The sequence below is a fragment of the Wyeomyia smithii genome, chromosome 3 (assembly GCF_029784165.1).
Source record: "Wyeomyia smithii strain HCP4-BCI-WySm-NY-G18 chromosome 3, ASM2978416v1, whole genome shotgun sequence".
NCBI classification, from domain to species: domain Eukaryota; kingdom Metazoa; phylum Arthropoda; class Insecta; order Diptera; family Culicidae; genus Wyeomyia; species Wyeomyia smithii.
In genome coordinates, this window is record NC_073696.1 from 116,560,651 (window position 1) to 116,581,966 (window position 21,316).

Sequence of the window (21,316 nt, forward strand, 5' to 3'; positions counted from 1 at the left end):
CCGCCAACCCCCAATGGTAACCCAAAAGCAGTTCACAACGCTACATCAACAACAATTCCACCAGAGACTGAGGTTTTGTTGAGCTTAGGACCGAAGTTCGCTTTGCCATATACCTCCGTCACTGACGTGCCAGTTTTCCACTTGATCGCGGATTTGGAAAATGTCCTTATTTCCAATCCGGATAAATCAGTGCGAGATCGTAATCGATGCAATGTCGTCAATATGATTCAGAACTATCTGCACACGTTTGATTCAGCATCATACGATCCTCTGAACGCATTCTTACAACATGCCTGCAAAATAACAAAGCGCTTCGTCAAAGATAACCCAGACACGATTATTGTTCAGTCTAACAAGGGAAAACAAACCGTTATAATGTACGAGAATGATTACAACTCAAAAATGCTACACCTACTGTCTGATGAGAACACATACAAGCCCACTAAAACCAACCCCACATCAGGTTTTCAAAAGCAAAACAACGATTTGGTAAATCGACTGCTAAACTTAGAGTTGATTGATTCAACAACAGCCTATCAGCTACGCACCTTGTCATCGCATTGCCCAAGAATATATGGACTACCGAAAGCACATAAGCAGGACCTACCGCTCCGGCCAGTCGTACCCAACATCGGAGGACCATCATACATGCTGTCTAAATATATTGGACGCATCGTGCGAGCATCGATTGAGTGTGAGTATAATGTAACAGACTCTTTCAGTTTCTACGAGTACATTAATACGGTACGACTGCCACCAAGCTACATTCTTATTTCGTTGGATGCGGTATCTCTATTCACTTGCATACCCAGGAGTCTAGTAATACACACAATAATAACCAAATGGGATAGAATCAAACGACACACGAAAATCAACCTTGATTTTTTCATTGAAATTGTAAATTTCTGCATGGAATGTAGCTACTTCTCATTTCGTGGACAGTACTTCAAACAGATCTCTGGAACCGTCATGGGGAATCTCTTCTCGCCAACTGCAGCTGATTTAGTTATGGAATTATTGCTTGAAGAAGTGGTAGAACGGTTGAATTTCCCGCTCCCACTTTTGAAAAAATATGTAGATGACTTAATCCTTGCTGTGCCCGCAGACAAAGTCGAAGAAGTTCTAGATGTTTTTAATAACTATGACAGCAACCTACAGTTTACGTGTGAAAGAGAAGAGGAAGGTAGAATTCCATATCTCGACATGGTGCTAGTCCGCAAAGCAGACCAGTCCATCAAAACGGGATGGTATTCCAAACCCATGGCCTCGGGTAGATTCCTGGACTTTTTCTCTTGTCACCCGTTGCATATGAAAATGAATGTGGTTGCCAACTTTATCATGAGAGTACGAAAACTCAGCACAAACCTCCCCCCAAAAGCGATCAACGACATCATAGACGAACATCTTAAGGTCAACCACTATCCTTTATCACTGCGAAATAGATTGTAGAACAGACTAATGAGGAAGAACGTACAAGATGCCCCAGCAGAAACATTGCCAACAACATACAAACCAATGCCCTACATCGACAGATTAACGGTGCGCATAATGAAATCACTGCGTATATATTTCCCAGAAATTACCCTCGCTACACGTAATGAGCACACCATAAACCATTTGTTCACGAACACCAAAGATCGGATCGCAACATTAGATCGCAGCAACGTCACTTACAAAATTCCCTGTGCCAACTGCGATGCGTGCTATGTTGGACTCACTACACAGCATCTCAAAACAAGAATCAGCAACCACCGGTCGAACATTAGAAAACTGGATGAGCTCAAGTCAAGCGAACATGCCACCAGCCCATCTACTATTGCCAAAATACATCACTTGAGGGAAAAAACTGCTTCACTCCAACACAGCATCGACGAGAACCATTCATTCAAGTTGAATGAGGTGTGTATCCTGGATGAACATAGGCGAAAAACAACGTTGAACGTGTTGGAAATGTGCCACATTATCACGAACGATCATACGGTAAACAAACGCAGTGATGTTGAAGGCTTAAGCACAACATATACAGCAATCATGCAACACGTCAAGCGGAGTACAGAAATAAACAACAGCAAACGTCAACGGTCGCTGACAGCTTCCACCGAGTGTCACACAGCATAACTTGTGCGCAATAGAGTTTGCATGCAAGGTTGCTGGTTACGGAAAAAATGGTTTAGTATGATTGAGAGTGCAACGAGTTCCGCTTCGTTAAAGTGTACAGTTTTTAATTTGTTTTATTTTTTTTTAATTGCATAATGTAAGAAGCATGAATTGTATTTGATATCATGTTTAGCTAATTTAATGTATTTTTGGATGTTCTGTTAGGATGATTACTTTCTGTTTTGACAATTAATGCTCTAGCCGAAGAACCACTTCACAGGAAAATGGTCCTCTCGGTAATGATGTTATGTGCATAATTTATGTATTTGTTTCTAAAAATCGTTTTGATCTTAATTTACTTGTAGAGCCTTGATGAAGCATATATATTATTCGAAACGTCGGTGTAAGAGAAAAATATCGTTTTCTTTTCACATTTTAAAGACTGCGAAGCCGAAAAAAACTCCCCTGAGTAAACTAACAGTCGATAAAAAGTATAGTATAGTATATATATATATATATATATATATATATATATATATATATATATATATATATATATATATATATATATATATATATATATATATATATATATATATATATATATATATATATATATATATATATATATATATATATATATATATATATATATATATATATATATATATATATATATATATATATATATATATATATATATATATATATATATATATATATATATATATATATATACATATATATATATATATATATATATATATATATATATATATATATATATATATATATATATATATATATATATATATATATATATATATATATATTAGGGTGGGGAATCGTTATATGGAAAAAACGAAATTTTATAGCAGAAGTCCAGAACCAAGTTTTTTTTGTTCTGTTTGGGGCCCCAAACAATCCTGAATTTATTGCAAGTCGATTGGTTTTGTCCCCGCTTGGCGCATTGCATTCTAAATTTATATGGAGATTTGTATGGAAAAACCAACTTTTTTGCATTTTCCATTCTAAAGAGCTGCAAAAGGCTCAAACCATAGATTTCATTACTTCCAACGGTAGGTTTTTTGATGCCTGACAACTTGGCCGAAGACACTAAAGAGCTAGGGTGAGCCAAGAAAATACTAAAGCTGTTCAAAGTTGAGTATGTCGAAATTTATGTAGCAAACCATTTTTTCTGCCAACACTGCCAGTGTACCGGCGTCAGTCAGATTTCCATCAGAAGTTACCTCAGAAACACGTTGTAGATTATATCTACGCCTTGAATATTGACCTAAATTTGTTTACTTGATCCAGCTGAGTGTATAAACTTGTTACGACAGGTTACTTTTAATGGGAATCCTACTGACGCCGGTACATTGGTAATGTTGGCAGAAAATAAGATTTTCTGCATTTAAATCGACATACTCAACTTTGAACAGCTATAGTTCTTCTTAGGGACATTCTAGCTCTTTTGTGTCTTCTACAAAGTTGTTAGGCATCTAAAATACTATACTTTAACATAATGTAGTGCATTATTAGAGCATTATTGAGCTCTCTAGACAGGTAAATGCAAAAAAGTAGGATTTCCCATACCAGCTGGTCTCGAGGTACGATGCTGGCCTAACAAGCCAGTCGTCGTAGGTTCGAGTCTCGGCTCGGGAGAGACTGTTAGTGTCAGTAGGATCGTAGCGCTAGCCCCGCAATTGTCCTGTACACTCAACAGTTGGCTGCGAAGTCTGTGTATAATAAACAGAAGGTCGAGTTCCGATACGGAATGTAATACCAAGGCTTTGCTTTGCTTTTAGGTTTTCTCATATAAATTTTCATACAAAAACTGAAAAACCAGTATTGTGCCGTGTCAAATAAATGTTGTGTGAACAAAAAAAAAGCTGAAAAACCTATTATTTAGTAAACTTACGCCAAGAAATCGATCGCTTCATTTCCAAAGTTCTTTAAGCTGTTTATAAGGTATATTCAAAAATGAGTGACCCTTTGAAAAAAATAATGGAACATTTAAGCTCACAGCAAATTCTCATAATCGCGCGCCAAAAATGTTTGCGAGGTTCGATTCAAATCACAAAGGTAGTTTTCGCGTATTTTCAGGTCATTCCAGAGTGTCTCTTTCGATGTCGAGACAGTATTTTATGTTCTTACCAGCTTTTCCGGCCATTTCAAGTGAAGGAGGTATTTTTCACTGTTCGAAGGAAACCCCTTGCTGTTCTGCGACCGTTTCATTTTTCCTCCCAATTTTTTCGCTATCCGTTAAGCCATTTTCTGACGCCCGCGAATGGAATTTTTTCGACCACATGCGACTAACCGGTCTGCAGCTTCGTTGTTGGAAATTTCACAATGCACTGCTGTACAACTAAAGTCGCTGTCCGGATTGGCCTGAATCCATCGATGACGAGCTGATAGAGGCTCGAGTGCCTTGAAAGTTCTGAGTGTATCGCTAATGATGGTGATTTGCTTATCAGAGGAATTCATAGCTTTTGTAAAAATTGCGATAGAATCGGAAGTCACGTCTGGAAAACTGTGCAATGTTTCTTCGAGGCTTTTTTTGAACGCCGATGCCAACCATTCTGCATTGAAGTGGTAATATTTTTCTGATTCTGTAAAATGCATTTAGTTTTGTTGTGGCATCGTAACGAAATTCTAAGGGTATATGTACTTCACGTATTGAAATCTTATTTTTTTGAAACTTGATATTTTTCTAAAACTTTTGGAAAAGAACTGGATAGAGAAATGTAAGACAAATTTTTTCTCAAAAATTAAGTTTTATAGATGTTTTTATTTTTTACATTTTTGATAATAATTTAAGTACAATGATGTAAAATGGTTTCAATAGTCATTTCAAATCGAATCAATTGAGCTACAAATGGTGCGTTGACAACCAGAAAGGAGCCTCAAACTTAGCTGCAGCCCTCAAAAGTTCCTATCTTATGCCTCCACGAGTTAAACGATCACAAAACACTGTCAACTGAGACATGAATACAGCTGGTTGGTGTAGCCTGGGAAATCTAGTCATCCGACAATAGCTAAGAAAAATGTGTGATGCAATCATTGGCGCGTAAACCATTCTTCGACGGTAGAGGAAATGCTTTGCCAATCCAAGTGTCTGTTCACTAAGATGGTGCGATTCAAAACAGCCTCTGATCTCCATGTTAAGAGCAACTTATCAACATCCTGGTGTCAGCATGGAACCCTAAGCAGAGACGACACGACGGTCCCCATGGAGTTGGGATTCGGAACGGAACAATCGGCATGAACTATATACACGCAAACTTTGTTGTACAAGACAGAAAATATGGAAAAGCGTACACCGGGCGGCTACCTTCTACCGGAGTTGTGGCTCCACCAGCAAGATGCGTCAGCGCCTGATGGTATGGCAGCAGATCAACGCGAGGACGTGCAAGTTGAGAATAATGTACCGGTTCTTAAACTACAGCATCATCAACAAACACCCGAAGACAAGAAGGAAGCGTTCTACGCATAGCTGAAGCAGGTCTATGATAGCTACCCGCGACGGGACGTGAAACTAGTCTTCGGGGATATTAACGCTCAGATAGGACGGAAGGCAATGACCAGACACGCCGCCTGCACGCCGTGTTTAATGACAACGGTCATCGTTGAATGAACTTTCCGATTGAATGATAGTTCGAAGTACTTTCTTCCCTCGTAAAGATATCTACAAAATCACCTGGAGATCACCCTACCAACAGACAGAGAATCCAATCGACCACGTTTAATCGACGCTTGGTTATTCTCCGACGTTATCAACGTTCGCACTTTCCGCAGTGCGAATTCAGTTTTAAACAACTTTATGGATGCGCTCAAAACTTTCGACGCTTTTTGATACCCGGCCGCAGCTCCGGATCATAGAAATGACTGGTTTGACGACGAATTCAAACAGTTAGTTAAGAAGTAGAACACCGTACGTGGAACGATATCGGTAAGCACGGAACAACCAAAAATCAGTTCTCCGAAATAAGAAGCGCCAACAAGAGGACCAACATCGCTAGCGATAAATAAGTTGAACCCAGGCCTCGTTTGAAAAGAAAGCAATTTTCTCCCTTCTTAACAACTGTGAGCTTACATTCAATGTGCATCGCACCATCTGCTGTAGAGAGAGCGCAGAGTGATAGTTTCTCTGACGAATAAACGCTCTTAATTTGACAGAGCAGAAGCCCAATGATACTCTTGAAAATAGCTCATCCACACACGCAAAATAAGTGAAATAAATTGCTTAGAAAGCAATAAACTGTAATTTAATTTACACTCAATCTACCGTAAAAAGATAACAATAACAACGTCGTTAATTAAAAACCATCTTCCCTTTATGAACACGATGCCGATGAAGTGCCGATGAACACTTAGCAAGCAGAGAGCACTCAACCGTTGTTGACCTCAGCCAGGTTTTCACCGGACGTAATGTGATGACAAGAGTTCAATTGTGCGTGTTGTACATGGTAGAGCAAGTGCAATTCGAATTGCTTTCTCAGTCGCAGGGAAGAAACAACGGGTTTCAGCAAGCAGGTCTATAAGATCCCGGTCTTCCAAGTTCTTACCGTCTGCTCTCATGCTGTTGCAATGTTGATACCAGACTTCCACCTCTCCAACAAAATTGTCAACTTCGTAAAAAATTACGAAAACTCCACGCAAAAGTTGGATGGTGTGGAACCAGCACAAAATTGTGCGTTTTTAGTGCAATTGTTGATGCAATTCGGAACCAGTACAATGATTGCGTGTTGGGCATAACGCAATTAATGATCTAGCGTTTCTCCAATGTATTTTGCAGCTCCAAACTACTACACCTAAACAGTTTCAACTGGTATCAAGCAGCATTGCAAAGCGAGTAAGATGCAAAACCATTCTCCTCCTCCAGATCGACTTGAACTGTCCTACAGTACGGTCGCATTTTACCAACAGCTCGAGGCTAAGTCTTAGACTACCGAGAGATATTAAAATTTTGTTTTTCGCTTTCAACAGGCAATCTTTCAAAAGACTACCTGTTGAAAGGCAAAGTAATAAATTTGTTTTTAAAGTTAACGAGTGTTTAGTGAATTAATTTGGTTTGAGATATTTCTACTTAAATTTTATAGTGAAGTGAAAGTGTAGTGAAGTTGTCCAGTTATGCCTGGAAAAAATAAAAAAGCTCGCTTTGATGCGGCATCAAGGAAACGTGAGGCATCTCCTCCAAGTGACACTGAAATTTCGACTAACATGTATGATATTCTTTCTTCTGTTGGGGAGCTAGAATTCCAAACTTCTCATACTGAGCATAAAGCCGTTATGAAGAAGGTTAAAGTTCCACCTATTGTGGTATTTGTAGCAAACTTTAAAGCATTTCGATCAGAACTTTCATTATTTCTATCGAATGTGAAAGTTAATTTTCAAATTGGTCGCCAAGGCGAAATTCGTATTTTCGCCGAATCTGGCCAGTATTTGACTGAAAAGATGTATAAATTTTACTCTTTTGATGCCAAAAACGAGAGACCGTTTAAGACTGTGTTGAAAGGTCTCTCAAATGATCAAAGTATTGATGAAATCAAAGATTGTTTGTCAGAATCACTTGGTTTTGCCCCCAACCAAGTAATTTTGATGAAATGAAAGGCAAATGCCAAAATTTTTCAAACTGGAATACACCAGCAAAACTACTTAGTACATTTTGATCGTACCAAAGTACATAATTTAAAATGTTTAGAAGAAGCACGTGTTTTATTCAACGTGCGAATAAAGTGGGAAAATTTCAAGAGACATGGAGGAATCCATAATCTTACGCAATGTCGGAATTGTCAAGCCTATGGTCATGGAACTCGGAACTGCCATATGGCTGCAAAATGTATGATTTGTGGTGACACTAGTCACACGAACGATATCTGCCCCGTGAAAGAGACCACTAATAGTTTCAAATGTGTAAATTGTGGGGGAAACCACAAATCTAATTTCTTTAATTGTCCTGTAAGGTCAAAAATTATTGCTTCTAGACAACGTAGGAATTCTAAGCAACCTGTTGTCAATGTGGGTAATCAAAAGACTTTCAGTACTGTTCAGGAATCACCAGCAATTTCATTAGCAGGTGTGTCTGTAGGTAATAATTTAAATTCAGATAACAAATTTCAGACAAAAAATCCTGTTCAGGCAACACCAGGCTGTTCATATGCCAGTGTCCTTTCAGGTAATATTTCAAATTCAAACAGTAACAAACCATTCGTGTTTGGTGCGTGCTGAAAAGTCAGCCAGTTTTGATTTAGGTAGTCCAACTCCCGAAAAAATTGAATACCTACAACAATCCATGCTGCAGCTAATGTCCGTTTTGTTGAACTGTAACTCGATGTACGAGGCTGTTCAAGAAGGTATAAAATTTACAACTAATATTGTTATGAAATTGAAATTCAGCAATGATTTTAAATAATGCTGTAAATTTTCTAAATTGGAATGCTCGCTCTTTAAAAGCGAAGGAGGATGAATTTTTCAATTTTTTAACAGTCCACGATGTGCATATTGCAGTTGTAATTGAAACGCTTTTAAAGCCAAATATTAAACTAAAAAAGAACCCAAATTTTATAGTTCATGGGTTTGGTAGAATTGATGTTGCCGGTGGTGGAGTTGCAATAGTTATCCTCCGTCGAATAAAACACTGTGTTTTACCCCATCTTGAAACCAAAGTTATCGAGAGTTTGGGAATTGAAATTGAAACAAGTATTGGCATTTTATTTATAGCCGCAGTGTATTTGCCTTTTCAATGCACTGGTGAGCGAAAAAATTATTTCAAAGGAGATTTGCAAAAACTCACAAGAAATAAATCTAAATTTTTAATCATCGGTGATTTTAATGCGAAACATCGATCTTGGAATAATGCTCATAGCAATTCCAATGGAAAAATATTGTTTAATGACTGCTCGGCTGGATTTTATTCAGTTTTATTTCCAAATGGTCCTGCATGTTATTCTTCTATTAGGAATCCATCTACAATTGATTTGGTACTAACAAATCAAAGTCATTCATGCAGTAATAAATCACTGCTGACTTTGATTCTGATCATCTTCCCATAACATTTTCTATTTCCCATGAAACTATTTTAAATCCCACTAGATCTGTGTTAAATTATCACAAGACTAATTGGGATAGATATCGTTCTACGATCGAGGAAAATTTGAATGATGATATTGTTTTACAAAATAGTGCTGACATTGACAGAGCATTAGAAAATTTTAGCAGCTTAATACTCAATGCCCGGAATTTATCAGTTCCTAAGGCAAGAGTGAAATTTAATGCACCAATTATTGACAGTGAACTTCAACTTCTTATACGTTTGAAGAACATACGGAGACGTCAATACCAAAGATCTCGTGATCCTGCTTTGAAAATTATTTTTCAGGAATTACAAAAGGAAATTAAACATAGATTCATTCTCTTGCGAAATGAGAATTTCATGAGAGAAGTTGAACAACTAAAACCTTATTCAAAACCTTTCTGGAAGCTTTCGAAGGTTCTTAAGAAACCCTCGAAGCCCATTCCAGTCCTTACAGATGGTGATTGCATTTTTCTAACGAATGAACAAAAATCTCAAAAACTTGCTCAGCAGTTTGAGAGTGTTCATAACTCCAATTTGAACGTAGTAAGTCCTATTGAAAATGAAGTAAATCAAAAGTATTATCAGATCACCACCCAAGAATTTCTTTCCGAAGAGGTATTGGAGACAAACTTGAATGAGGTGCGAACTATTCTCAAAAAATTCAAAAACATGAAAGCACCAGGAGATGATGGGATTTCCTATATCCTGATCAAAAGACTTCCCGAAAACTCTTTAAATTTCTTGGTAAAAATTTTTACAGATGCTTCGCACTAGCATATTTTCCTACGAAATGGAAAAATGCCAAAGTCACCCCAATTTTAAAACCCGAAAGGAATCCAGCTGAGGCATCAAGTTATCGACCAATTAGTCTACTTTCCTCTATTAGCAAACTTTTTGAAAGAATAATTCTTAATAGAACGATAACACCTATTAATGAGAACTCAATTTTTGCAAATGAGCAGTTTGGTTTTCGCCATGGGCATTCCACTACTCATCAGTTACTTAGAGTAACAAATATGATTCGAACTAATAAATCTGAAGGCAATTCGACTGGAGCTGCTCTTTTAGATATAGAAAAGGCATTCGACAGTGTTTGGCATAAAGGTTCAATAGCTAAAATGTCAAATTTCAGTTTGCCGCTTTACCTCACAAAAATGATACAAAGTTATTTAACTGACCGCACTCTCCAGGTTAACTATCTAAATGGTGAATCAAATAGATTGCCTGTTAGAGCTGGTGTGCCTCAGGGGAGTATCTTGGGCCCAATCTTATATAACATTTTTACTTCTGATCTTCCTGATTTACCACCAGGTTGTGAGAAATCTCTGTTTTGTGACGATACAAGCATTTTCGCAAAACGAAAAAGCCTTCGTGTTATATGCAGTCGGCTTCAAAAAAGTTTTGATATATTTTCTTCATACTTACAAAAATGGAAGAGTTCCCCTAATGCATCGAAAACACAGTTAATTATTTTTCCTCATAAGCCAAGAGTTTCATTTCTCAAACCCACCCATAACAACGTTATTAAGATGAACGGTGTGGTCTTAAATTGGTCTGATCAAGTTAAATACTTAGGGCTAATTTATGATAAGAATCTTACTTTCAAGGAGCACATTGAAAATATCCAGTCAAAGTGCAATAAGTATATCAGTTAATTTACAAACAAATATTTAGACCAGCAATGTTATATGCAGTTCCCATCTGGACAAGCTGTTGTGCGACCAGGAAGAAGACACTTCAAAGGATTCAGAATAAACTTTTGAAAATGATTTTGAAGCGTCCTCCCTGGTTTAGCACGAACGAGCTACATAGGCTCACTAATGTAGAAACATTAGAAAATATGTCAAGCCAAATTATCAACAAATTCCGACAAAAATCGTTGCAATCCTCAATTGCAACGATTAGCTCACTTTATAGTCAATAAGATAGTTTTAAGTTTATTTTAAGTTTATTTTAAGTTTCGTTTTATTCCTTTTATTCCTTTTTTTTCGTGACAAGTAGGTTTAATAATTTTCCTACAATTACATTATCTTAACTACGAAAGCTAATAACATTCAATAATACTAAAAAGGGTACAAATATATATAATAGTGTTGAAATGTCACCATTTGTGGCAGAACACACAATACTAATTCTGAATAGATATTTTAGTACATAAATAAATCATTACAAACCCCCCCCCCCCCCCCCCTATAAAAAAAACCATTCTTCTCCTTTCTGCTTGAGGACGAGATATATGCTACGCTTTTCAAGACTTTTGCACACACGCTTTCGAGATACTTTTTCTTCTTAATGCATTCCTCTGAATAGCAGCAAGCACGTACCGACAGTATGAGTGAGACCAACAACACTGATATCAGGTATGTACAGCACGGGTGTCTCGCTTTTTTCGTGAAGCAACGAGATATCGCCTTGCGCGTCGCAATCCGAACCGAAAGAGAAGCGAGGGAGCAACCTGCAAATTGTATGTGACGTGTCTAGTCTTATCGCACATACATGGAAATTCTACGAGCGAGAGAAAAATTTCTCTCGTCGCTTGAAAAAAAAAGCGCGTGCACAGAATGACAAATGTTTTATTGTTTTATTGTTTATTCGTAACATATCAACAGACACAATATGGTCCTACTGATGAATCCTAAGTAATCTTATAAAATTAGTTTTAATGTAGTCACGTGAAAGGTTAAAATCGAACACCGAAGATAGCCTGTTAAAGGTTCGTTGCAAACCGATGATAGCGCCGTTGGCTCTGTAGTTGGTACGACTTAAAGGTAATCTAAAAAAGACACTGTTGCGAAGAGCTCTAGAGCGCACATTGATATTTAATTCGCTGAGGAGTCCAGGGCAGTCGATATTATTCTTGAGAATATCTGCAATTAGCATGGCACGTGAAAGGTCCCGCCGCGTTTGTAGCGAATCAAAGCCTACGATTCTCATAACTCGGCAACTGGTGTGGGTTGTCCCATGGCAATTGACGAAGTGCGAATCGAACAAATCTACGTTGGACTGCCTCAATTCGATCAACACCGTTGAGATAATGAGGGTTCCATACTTCCGAGCAGTATTCAAGAATTGAACGAACAAGTGAGCAGTAGAGAGAGTTCAGGCAGTATATGTCACTAAACGTTTTGGCGATTCTCATCACGAATCCTAAACAGCGAGATCCTTTGGCAACGATGTACGTTATGTGCTGTTCAAACGTCAATTGATCGTCGAGGTATACACCCAAATCTTTGATACATGTAACTCTATTGATAGCTGTCTTGTCTTTCAAGGAAATAAGCATCCTCAATAGTCTTGATTTCAAAAAACACTTTGAGGTCGTCGGCGAAAGACAACCGTGGACCTTTAAGGGAAAAGTTTACGTCGTTGAAGTACAGTAGGAAAATCAAAGGTCCAAGATGGCTTCCTTGGGGTACTCCGGAAGTTGCAGAGAACTCCTTAGAAATAAAACCGGTTATATTGACTGCTAACCGGTATGATTGAAACCAGGTGAGAACATTAGCTCCAATGCCTAGTCTATCCAACTTACCTATAACGATGGCATGATTGATTTTGTCGAATGTGGTAGAGAGATCCGTATATATAGCATCGGTCTGATGTCCCATGGACATGGTGTCAGTTACATAAGTTGTGAAGGACAGAAGATTTGTAGTAGTACTGCGTTTTGGCATGAATCCATGTTGGGTCTGATCAATGTACAGCTTGCTGTGGGCGAAAATTGGTTCCAATACGATCAGTTCAAATAGTTTGGCCACTGCACATGAAGCCGTAATACCACGATAGTTATCGACTTGTGTTTTGTCTCCTTTTTTGTACACCGGGAACATGTATGAGGTATTCCAGAGAGAAGGAAATACACTGGTTGCGAGTGACAGGCGAAATAACAGACAGAGCGGTGTAACAATGGCATTGCAGCATTTTTTCAGGAATGTTGCCGGAATTCCATCTGGTCCTGGTGAAGTTGATGATTTCATCTTGTTGTTGGACGTTACTATTGTATCCTCTTCCACATTAAGAGAATTCAAGAGTTGGCTCGATAGGGAAACATTATTCGCCGCAAGCGATATTTGTAACGGAGTCAAAGTTTCGTTGGTGAAAACTCTGCTGAATTTCTTGGCGAAGAGGCCACAAATTTCTTCTGTGCATGATGCCGTATTTTCCCCATCTCGTATCGTCGAAGGTAACCCTGTTTCATTCCTCTGCTCTTTGACGTATTTCCAAAAAAATTGGGATCACACCTTAGCCTACGTTGCACGGTTCGTAACCGCTGCGCATGACAGCGCTTGACCGTTCTCTTGTAAATCTGGTTAATTTGAACATATTGTTGACGTAGCATGTAACCACCATTTTTCGAATATCTTCTCAGCGCAGAAATAATTATTATTCACAATTTACAAGTGTTGCCATAAAAAATCAGTAACGCTTTTGTGGCTTTGTGGATTGGAGGGTTTTGCTAGTTTTGCGGTGAAGCTAGCGTTGATTACAAAATGTTGTGAACAGAATTTTGTGTCGCTTTTTTTGCAAATCATTCAATGGTACTTTTCAATGACCAAATCCATCGAGATAAATCGATCGAGTATTATAGCTATTTAAAGTGAGTTCTAGTGAGTTCACAAGTTGTTGTTTGCTGCTTGCACTGCTCCATGAGTAGCAGTCACTAATACACTCGACGTAAGAAATAAAGTGTCGGTATATGATACATATTCTGATTTCATTCTATGTCAATGTATTCGCAGTACAACTGTTGCATTATGCGTTTCACACATTTATTGTGCGATTTCTGTGCAACATTTGTGCGAATCGGGAAGACACAATGATTGTACAAGACTTCAACTTTTGCGTGTCCGGTTTTGCGCTTGAACTCTTCCAACGACATGCGTATTACGTTAGCAGTATGCAACAAGGACAACGCGTAGGCAGGTGCACTATCTTCATCTAATCGTGTTTCCAGTGAGGTTACAAGAGAATCAAGGTAAGAAATTGTCACAGCTTGGTTTCAATACTCCAAGCTAGTTGAGGCAGAATTTGCCCGGTACTTTTACCGCTGCAATGTCCTTGGTGGATTAACTGAAAAACCTGTGCAATTCCACACAACATAGGGCAAGCATTTCAATCAATTATTTGTGATCTGGCTGATACTTTACATAACGGTATGCAAAAAAAATGGACTGTTCTCGGATGGTGGTGAAAAAATAACTGAGACAGATAATTGAGTTTGATAAATTTCCCATGGAAGGTTATGTTAGCTTACTTGCAAAAAAAATCTACGACCTTGGGTGCGGCCTTCCGGCAGTTAACCGGAACATTCGCCATTGCGGACGAAAACATGCGTGTAGGCATGTTTTTCAATTTTTTTCATTTTATTTATCAATTCCTCCTTAAATTTCGCGACAAAATTATTGGAGTAGATCTTACGCTTCAGGCTTTCCAGAAATCCCGTTCGCCAACTTGGGTACCACATCGACATTTAGCCGTTCATTCTCCTCAAACGATCGCCTCGAATAGTAAGCCAACTCCAGATCCGTTTCTTCGGCCTTATGGTATTTTTTGGTGAACGTCGCAACTTCCTGCAGGTACCTCGTACTATAAGTTTTCCCGTTCACGGCCAGTCTGGAGCGAAAGAAGAGCAGCTTTGACATCCCCTTTCCGCTGATTGTCAGCCACAGCAGCACCGTTTTGGGGAACTTGGTGTGTCAAAGAAATTTCTTGCTTCTTTCGTGGGGGAAGTAAAATACGAAGTGCCCTACCAGTCGTTGCCATCCAAGGTGAGACAGGTCTCGTCGTCCATCACCACCGCCACGTCGTCAATTGCCGGGAAAATTGATTTAACCATCTTATTTAGGCACTACCGCTGCGTCATTGTCTGCAGCTCCGAGACTAGTGAACATGATTGCTTCCTGACATGTACGCCCATGTTCGCCAAGCACTGTTTGGTCGGTTGCACCGACCTCCACGCCAAGCGCACGCAGCGATGTAGCCACTTTTCCCTCGGTCTTCCTCTTCAGCATCCTTTGAAGCTTCTTTTCGTTCAGGATCGTTGGCCGTCCGGAACCGGGCTTTCTTTCAAAGCTCTGATTATTGTTCAATAGTGCCAAGATGTTGTAGATGCCGGAACGGGCGTATCCGGTGTCCACGAACTGCCGCATGATGTCCGTTTTCGACGCAGCGAGGTACCGTTATTAAAACGCGCAAATCAATTTTTTTTTGATGACTCATGGCTTAATATGATTGATGCTGCATGCGCAGTTTCGTCAGTGCATATAAAGGTAAACCCGTTAAAAATTGGTAATTTTTGTCCATTTTCTTAGCGCAAACGTTATTAGAGTTATTAAAAACAATATTCTGCACCGATGTCAACAAAAAGGGGGGGGGGGGTGCAAGGCCCCCCTGTCCCCCTCTGGCTACGCCTATGACCTCATCCATTGAGATAGTTCATTTTATGTTTAATATGAAACTTTACTTTTCTGTGGGTGATTTGTGGTTCTCTAGCAATAAGCATAGAATCAATGAAGTCATGAAGTTATCATCAAACAGTGCAGGGTTAAGGATTGTGGGGACCCCTTTTCTAGTTGTCGAAATTTCAATAAAAGAATATGTCATTCAAAAATATCTAGAGAAACATTTCGAAAGGTCCTATCAGCGTTGATCGATTTTTTGATCGATCACTTTCATTCAATCACCACAACTTATTAAACACCTTTTATGCCACGTTATTTGCACGAGTTGATAGCGGAGGGATCACTCTAGCCTTCTGAACGAAAACCACGCTTGAGAAAGGTACTAAAGCTGAGCCAAAATAAAAAGACGCTCCGGAAAAACGATAAAAGCAGATAGAACCTTTTGAAATGTTTATCTAGATATAAGTTAAAGGTTTATAAGGGTTGTGTTAGTTTTATTAAAATTTCAGTTATTTTAAAGTTTCACGATTTTTTTTTTAATTTTCATTAGTAATAAGTCATGTTAAGTGATCTTTTGTGAGGGCACGGGGGCAGTGGCCCTCCTAAGAGCCAAGAGCTTTATGATTTGAAATTACTATTAAAATCATATTAGGTCATTGGAATTCGATTATTCCGAAAAATGATGAAATTGAAAATGGGTTTTCGATTTGGAATGTCCATCGCAATTATTTAAAATCATTGAAATACAATCAATTTGAAGAAAGAGCGAAATTAAATATTGTTTTAAAAAACATAACCTTCTATTAATATTAATTTTTTATTTCTTTATCCTGATTTTTTTATCGAAAGATGCGTTATAGATTTAAGTTAAAAAAAATATCAATTCATTTTTGGAAATTGAAACTTAGTGTTTATCAATTTTTTAGATAAAAGAAATATTTTATATTTTTATATTCTGTTTTTTTTTTTGGCAAAGCACCATTAGTTCTCTACGTTTCGTTTCCAGACAGTTTTAATGTATAACTAATGGTTTCGAAACTATATTTGAACAAAACCTATGACAAAATGCATTCGCCCTTTTGGAAATTAGTCTTCAGTCTTAGCCCGAACCATAACAGAATTCCTCTGTGAATACTTTCTGCTGACTTTTTTGAGTGAGCTACTAAGACCTAAAATAAAAAAAAGCTGCCAGAACATCAAAATATATCCTGGTTATCGAGATATATCCTGAAGCCAAGTGGCATATGGGCTCACTAGGGTACTGGTTTTTTCATTTAATTTTTTTCGACAAAATTAGTTGAATTTTGCAGTAAAAATCGCCGTTTCTCTTGTTTTTATTATGAAATTGAAGGAAAAGAGAAAAAACTTGAGAATAAAATCATGTTGAAATATCAAGCATTACATTTGGAATGAGGTCGACATCTTGTACCGTTTTTGAGTTATTAAAAAAAGCAACCTGCGTAAAAAACCTGCCTGTACGTGTGCAAAGTTTCATTCAAATAAAAAATGGTTGATACTCGACCATAAGTCATTTGGCGTGGAAACGCTCTAAATCTACTTACAAAATATATTGAAGTATTACACTGGTCGTCGAAAGAGAAAAAAGTGCTGCCTTAAAGCTCGAAACAGCTGCCTTAGAGAGATTACAGCTTTTTAAACATTCCTGTGAATTTTGGTGCCCCTAGCCATTAGCAAAACGCGTCAACTTACGTGATAGTTCACATAGTAATTACTCGCGGGGTTCGTCGCTTCAACGTTATGTTTACGTGAAAACTTATTTAAATCACCGAAAAAATATTAGTGGCTAGGGGCACCAAAATTCACAGGAATGGTAAAAAACCTATAATCTTTCATTTTTTTCTAGTTTGGGCTTTGGGACCACAATGTGTGGTTGTATGTGAAGTCTAATTTTTCAACAGAAAACAGCACTCTGGATTTCACATTCAAAAACGTCGCTGATTGTTGCTATCAGTATAATCGATATGATAATTTGCCATCGATGGCTTCTCGATATGCAAGATATTTGCTCTGCTTAAACTATTGAATCGTTTCATTCGCAAGATTTATACACAGAAAGTACTCATGAAGCGAACGGGTCAGAAAAGAATAAAAGCCACAGCATTATTGGTTTGAAACTTTCCCATAGCAGCACAAGTAGCAGTAAAAAGTGGTTGCCAAATGCCAAGAGCAGTTCGCATCGTTTTCTGTCCGATTGAAGGCAGAACGTTTCATACCTCAGCCAGTGTTTCATCTGCCGTAGAACTGACGTGTCTGATGAAGTTTAGTCTTCCCGGTTTGCCAATTGCATCTCGAGAAGTACGCAAAAAAAGGATTGCGTAACTTGCAAAAGTTGTATATTCTTTTCGTTCCGGATGTGCTGGCATGTTTGTCGGAAGCATCACTTCTCCCAGAAGTATATAAAACAGATGGGTGGAAAAAGAGATTCCACCGTTTCTTTAACTGAATGGAAAAAGCGCGCAGGCCCAGGTATTCGCCCGCATCTTGATCGCAGGACTGGATTTCACTGAAAATCCTTTGGCATATTGTGAAATGCTAGAAAACTCTGCTCCAAGCAGTGTTTGTTTGCTAGTATAAACTTAACTTCGAAAAATGGGATATAATGAAAGAGAGATTATACAATTACAGAAAATTGAAATGAATACGCGGTTGAGCAATTCCACACTAACTAGTCCCGGGATAGGACGCTGGCTTTCCGGAAAGCTGTATAATAATAGCATCTAACTGGATGAAAGGGGATTTGGGAGAGGAGAGTTTCATTAATCGAGTCATGTTTGTGTATTGAATCTTTTCACTAAGTGGAACGCTAAATTTATCATCTATGGTTGGGTCTTCATAATTTTGAATTGTAACGTAGAACTCCAAAAGTAAAAGTTAATTCTTTAAAGTTCTTTAGGCAAGGCATATTATCGTGTTGAAGACCTAATCATATACAGAGGAAGTCTAAGACGCTTGATGTTTTTTACTCTTATACGAAATTTTACAGATTGTATATGTACCAACACCCTCCTATGTTAACTCTTTCAAATTGTATTTCATGCAGCTAAACAATAAACAATAGCCTACCAGTAGCATGTTCACCAAACAGAAGGTCGATGTATTGCTTTGAAGCAAACGTTTGCTAAGCTGTTACGAACTGCTCGGTAGTACTTTGTTCTCCTGTTTTAGCTGCATTGGTACCACCTGTTACGTGCTATATTTCCGTCTATATATGAGCATTGTCAGCTAGGATCTACATGTAGGTCAACAGCCACCATTAGCGTTCAAGATTTCCGCTCAACGCAGTAAATCAGCCAGCATAAGGCTCACTGTTACCCTTAAACATGCAGCCTATATAGAAACAGCTCTTTGCTTCCATCACTCTTCCGGTACTTCAAATTCGTACCCCCGAAATCCCTGCAATCGCTGAAAGTACCGTGCAACGATTTGTATATGCATGCTCTTACCACGTGTCAGCACTCAAGCAATGGCAATTCATTAAAATTCCAGTATTCCAACCCGGAGTATCCAGGTTGGCACTTGGCACCGACATCGGATACGCCTGACCGTGCGTATATTTACAGCATCGTGCATCCCATGCTTTCTCATCTGTCTCTACTTGTAAATGTGGCGAAAGCGAGCGGAAACACGATGATGCTGGTCATAAGTAGACTTCCGTCCCACTGCTGCTGCACGGAAGATACATCGGAATAGTGAGAAGATAGTGCAAGTGCAGAGGCATGAGAATCATTCAAACTTCCTCGGAATGCCGGTATGGCTAACAAACGTTTTCTTCTGTTTTATCGAGCCTCAGGGCAGAGTGGCAGTATACCCATCGTGCTCCGCAGTCGTTATTATTTAATTCGAACGAAAGGGAATCCCTCGACGGACAAACGCGTAATGGCCATGAATCATTTAGGAGTAATTATGTCGTTTCTATGTGCTTTCTACCATTCGGAATGCACAATTTGTTTTAGAAGTTAGGATTGCACAGTTCATAAATCCGAACATTTTTCCTGTTTGTAAGTTTAAAAAATAAACGAGATGAAAATTGGATATATGCAAATTCATGGCTGCTATTAGCGAATGATAGAATTACACGCAACATTTACCACAAGCCAAACATTTTTCAAGCGCCAGTCAGTCATTCCCTCGAGTGAGTTACCTTTTTCCTTGCGTGGAACTATCTAGACAATTAATCGCTACAGCAGATAACAATACAAGTCTGCTAAGTTTTTATGTACACCCTGCAGTCCCAGGAGGATGCTGACAGAAACAGGCCCACAGTAACATTGAGATGCTAATCACATACATTTTTTGTCGCTCGCTCTAAATAGTTATACATTGTATTGTTCAGGCTGTCACTGGCCTTATCAAGGCGGTCATCCGCTTCCGAGGCTCACATATTTTTATACTCAATCTGGAGTTGGGTATTATCACACAAAAAAAAACGTGAAGAGTGATGAGATTGACATAAGAAGACAGAACGTTATTTGTATGTATATCACTTTGCAAACTGAGAAGGTCCTGTCTGCGTGATTAATGTCTAGTTGTCAGTTACAAATGGACGTGATTCATACCGCAACAGCTATTGTAAATCAATACAACCAGATCACTGAATACGTTTTCTTTTTTCTCGTAAAGAAACGGCAATAATTAGGATCATTTTTTTCTGGAGTTCTTTTGCAAAACCAATCACGAGGATGAATAGGCTCCACTAAGACAGAAAACTAAACTAGTAAAACATAATCCCTAACAGACTTCCTGAAATCTCGCTCGCACAAAGAAGAGACAGTGTGCTTTGCGCTACAAGTCTCGTTTCTCATTCAGTTGCTTCGTGCTGTGTGCAGCGTGCGAGCGAGAAAACTTACCATTCGTACGAGCCATGTCTCGTCGCATGGGAATTTTTCTTGCGACGTACACGAAGATATCTCGTCTCTCAACTTAACGAGTGCGGTGCATGAGCGTCGCGTACTTGAGACAGCTTGCGTGCAAATTCTCGTGAGCTCGTCTCGCGAGCTTGCCTCGCATGTTGCTTTGCGCTAATAGTGCGAGAAGGAAATTGATTTTGCGCAGAAGGAAACAGGCAGGGGATTTTATGTTTTTTTCATTTACGGTGTTATAGCCGCATGCATCAAAACACCGTTAGAATTATCAATGATATAACCTAGTTCATTTATTCATCAATTCAAAATTCTATGATTAATTCATCCGACTTTTGTTAACATGAATTAAGAACGTTTTGTTACTATACTTATTATGCTAACGGTACGAAAATGCACCGGATGCAGAGTGTTACGTTGGTTAATAGAAGTGTTCCTTTTGTCGGTTTAAGGGCTATTCCCACTGCTTCCGTTCCGGGACCAGGCCGGGACCGGGCTCGTCCGGGACTTTTCATGCATTCACACTGCGTCGTGCTTGAACCGTGCCTGCGCTGCGCTCTGGCTGAGAAATGTTGATGTGTGTATGTGAAAGAACGTCTTTCTCTTTTTTTCATACCGCAGCTGACTCCGCGCGAAATATGTCACATACACGCATCCACCCGAGTGCCTTCCGTGCACTCTCCGGCCAACACAAAGTATCGTCGGCAACGATAGTTTTTCTCTCGCACTGCGGCAGCACGACGGCAACTCAACGCTGTCCCGGTCTGGGCACGGCGCGTCGGTGTGAATGCGTTCATAAGAACGCATGCAATCAATCTCAAACGAGCCCGGACGGCACGCGGAACAGCCACGGCCCGGTCCCG

The 21,316-nt window shown here is 38.9% G+C and overlaps 2 protein-coding genes across 7 annotated transcripts in view; both read left to right on the plus strand.

Annotated features, from left to right (window-relative positions):
* LOC129730320 (prolyl endopeptidase FAP) overlaps positions 1-21,316 on the plus strand; it is a 343,985-nt gene that overhangs the window by 48,823 nt on the left and 273,846 nt on the right. The gene's annotated exons all lie outside the window — the stretch shown is intronic.
* On the plus strand, positions 223-1,449 carry LOC129728503 (uncharacterized). The gene has a single exon (XM_055686949.1). It carries the CDS (start codon positions 223-225, stop codon positions 1,447-1,449), a length of 1,227 nt encoding a protein of 408 aa, XP_055542924.1.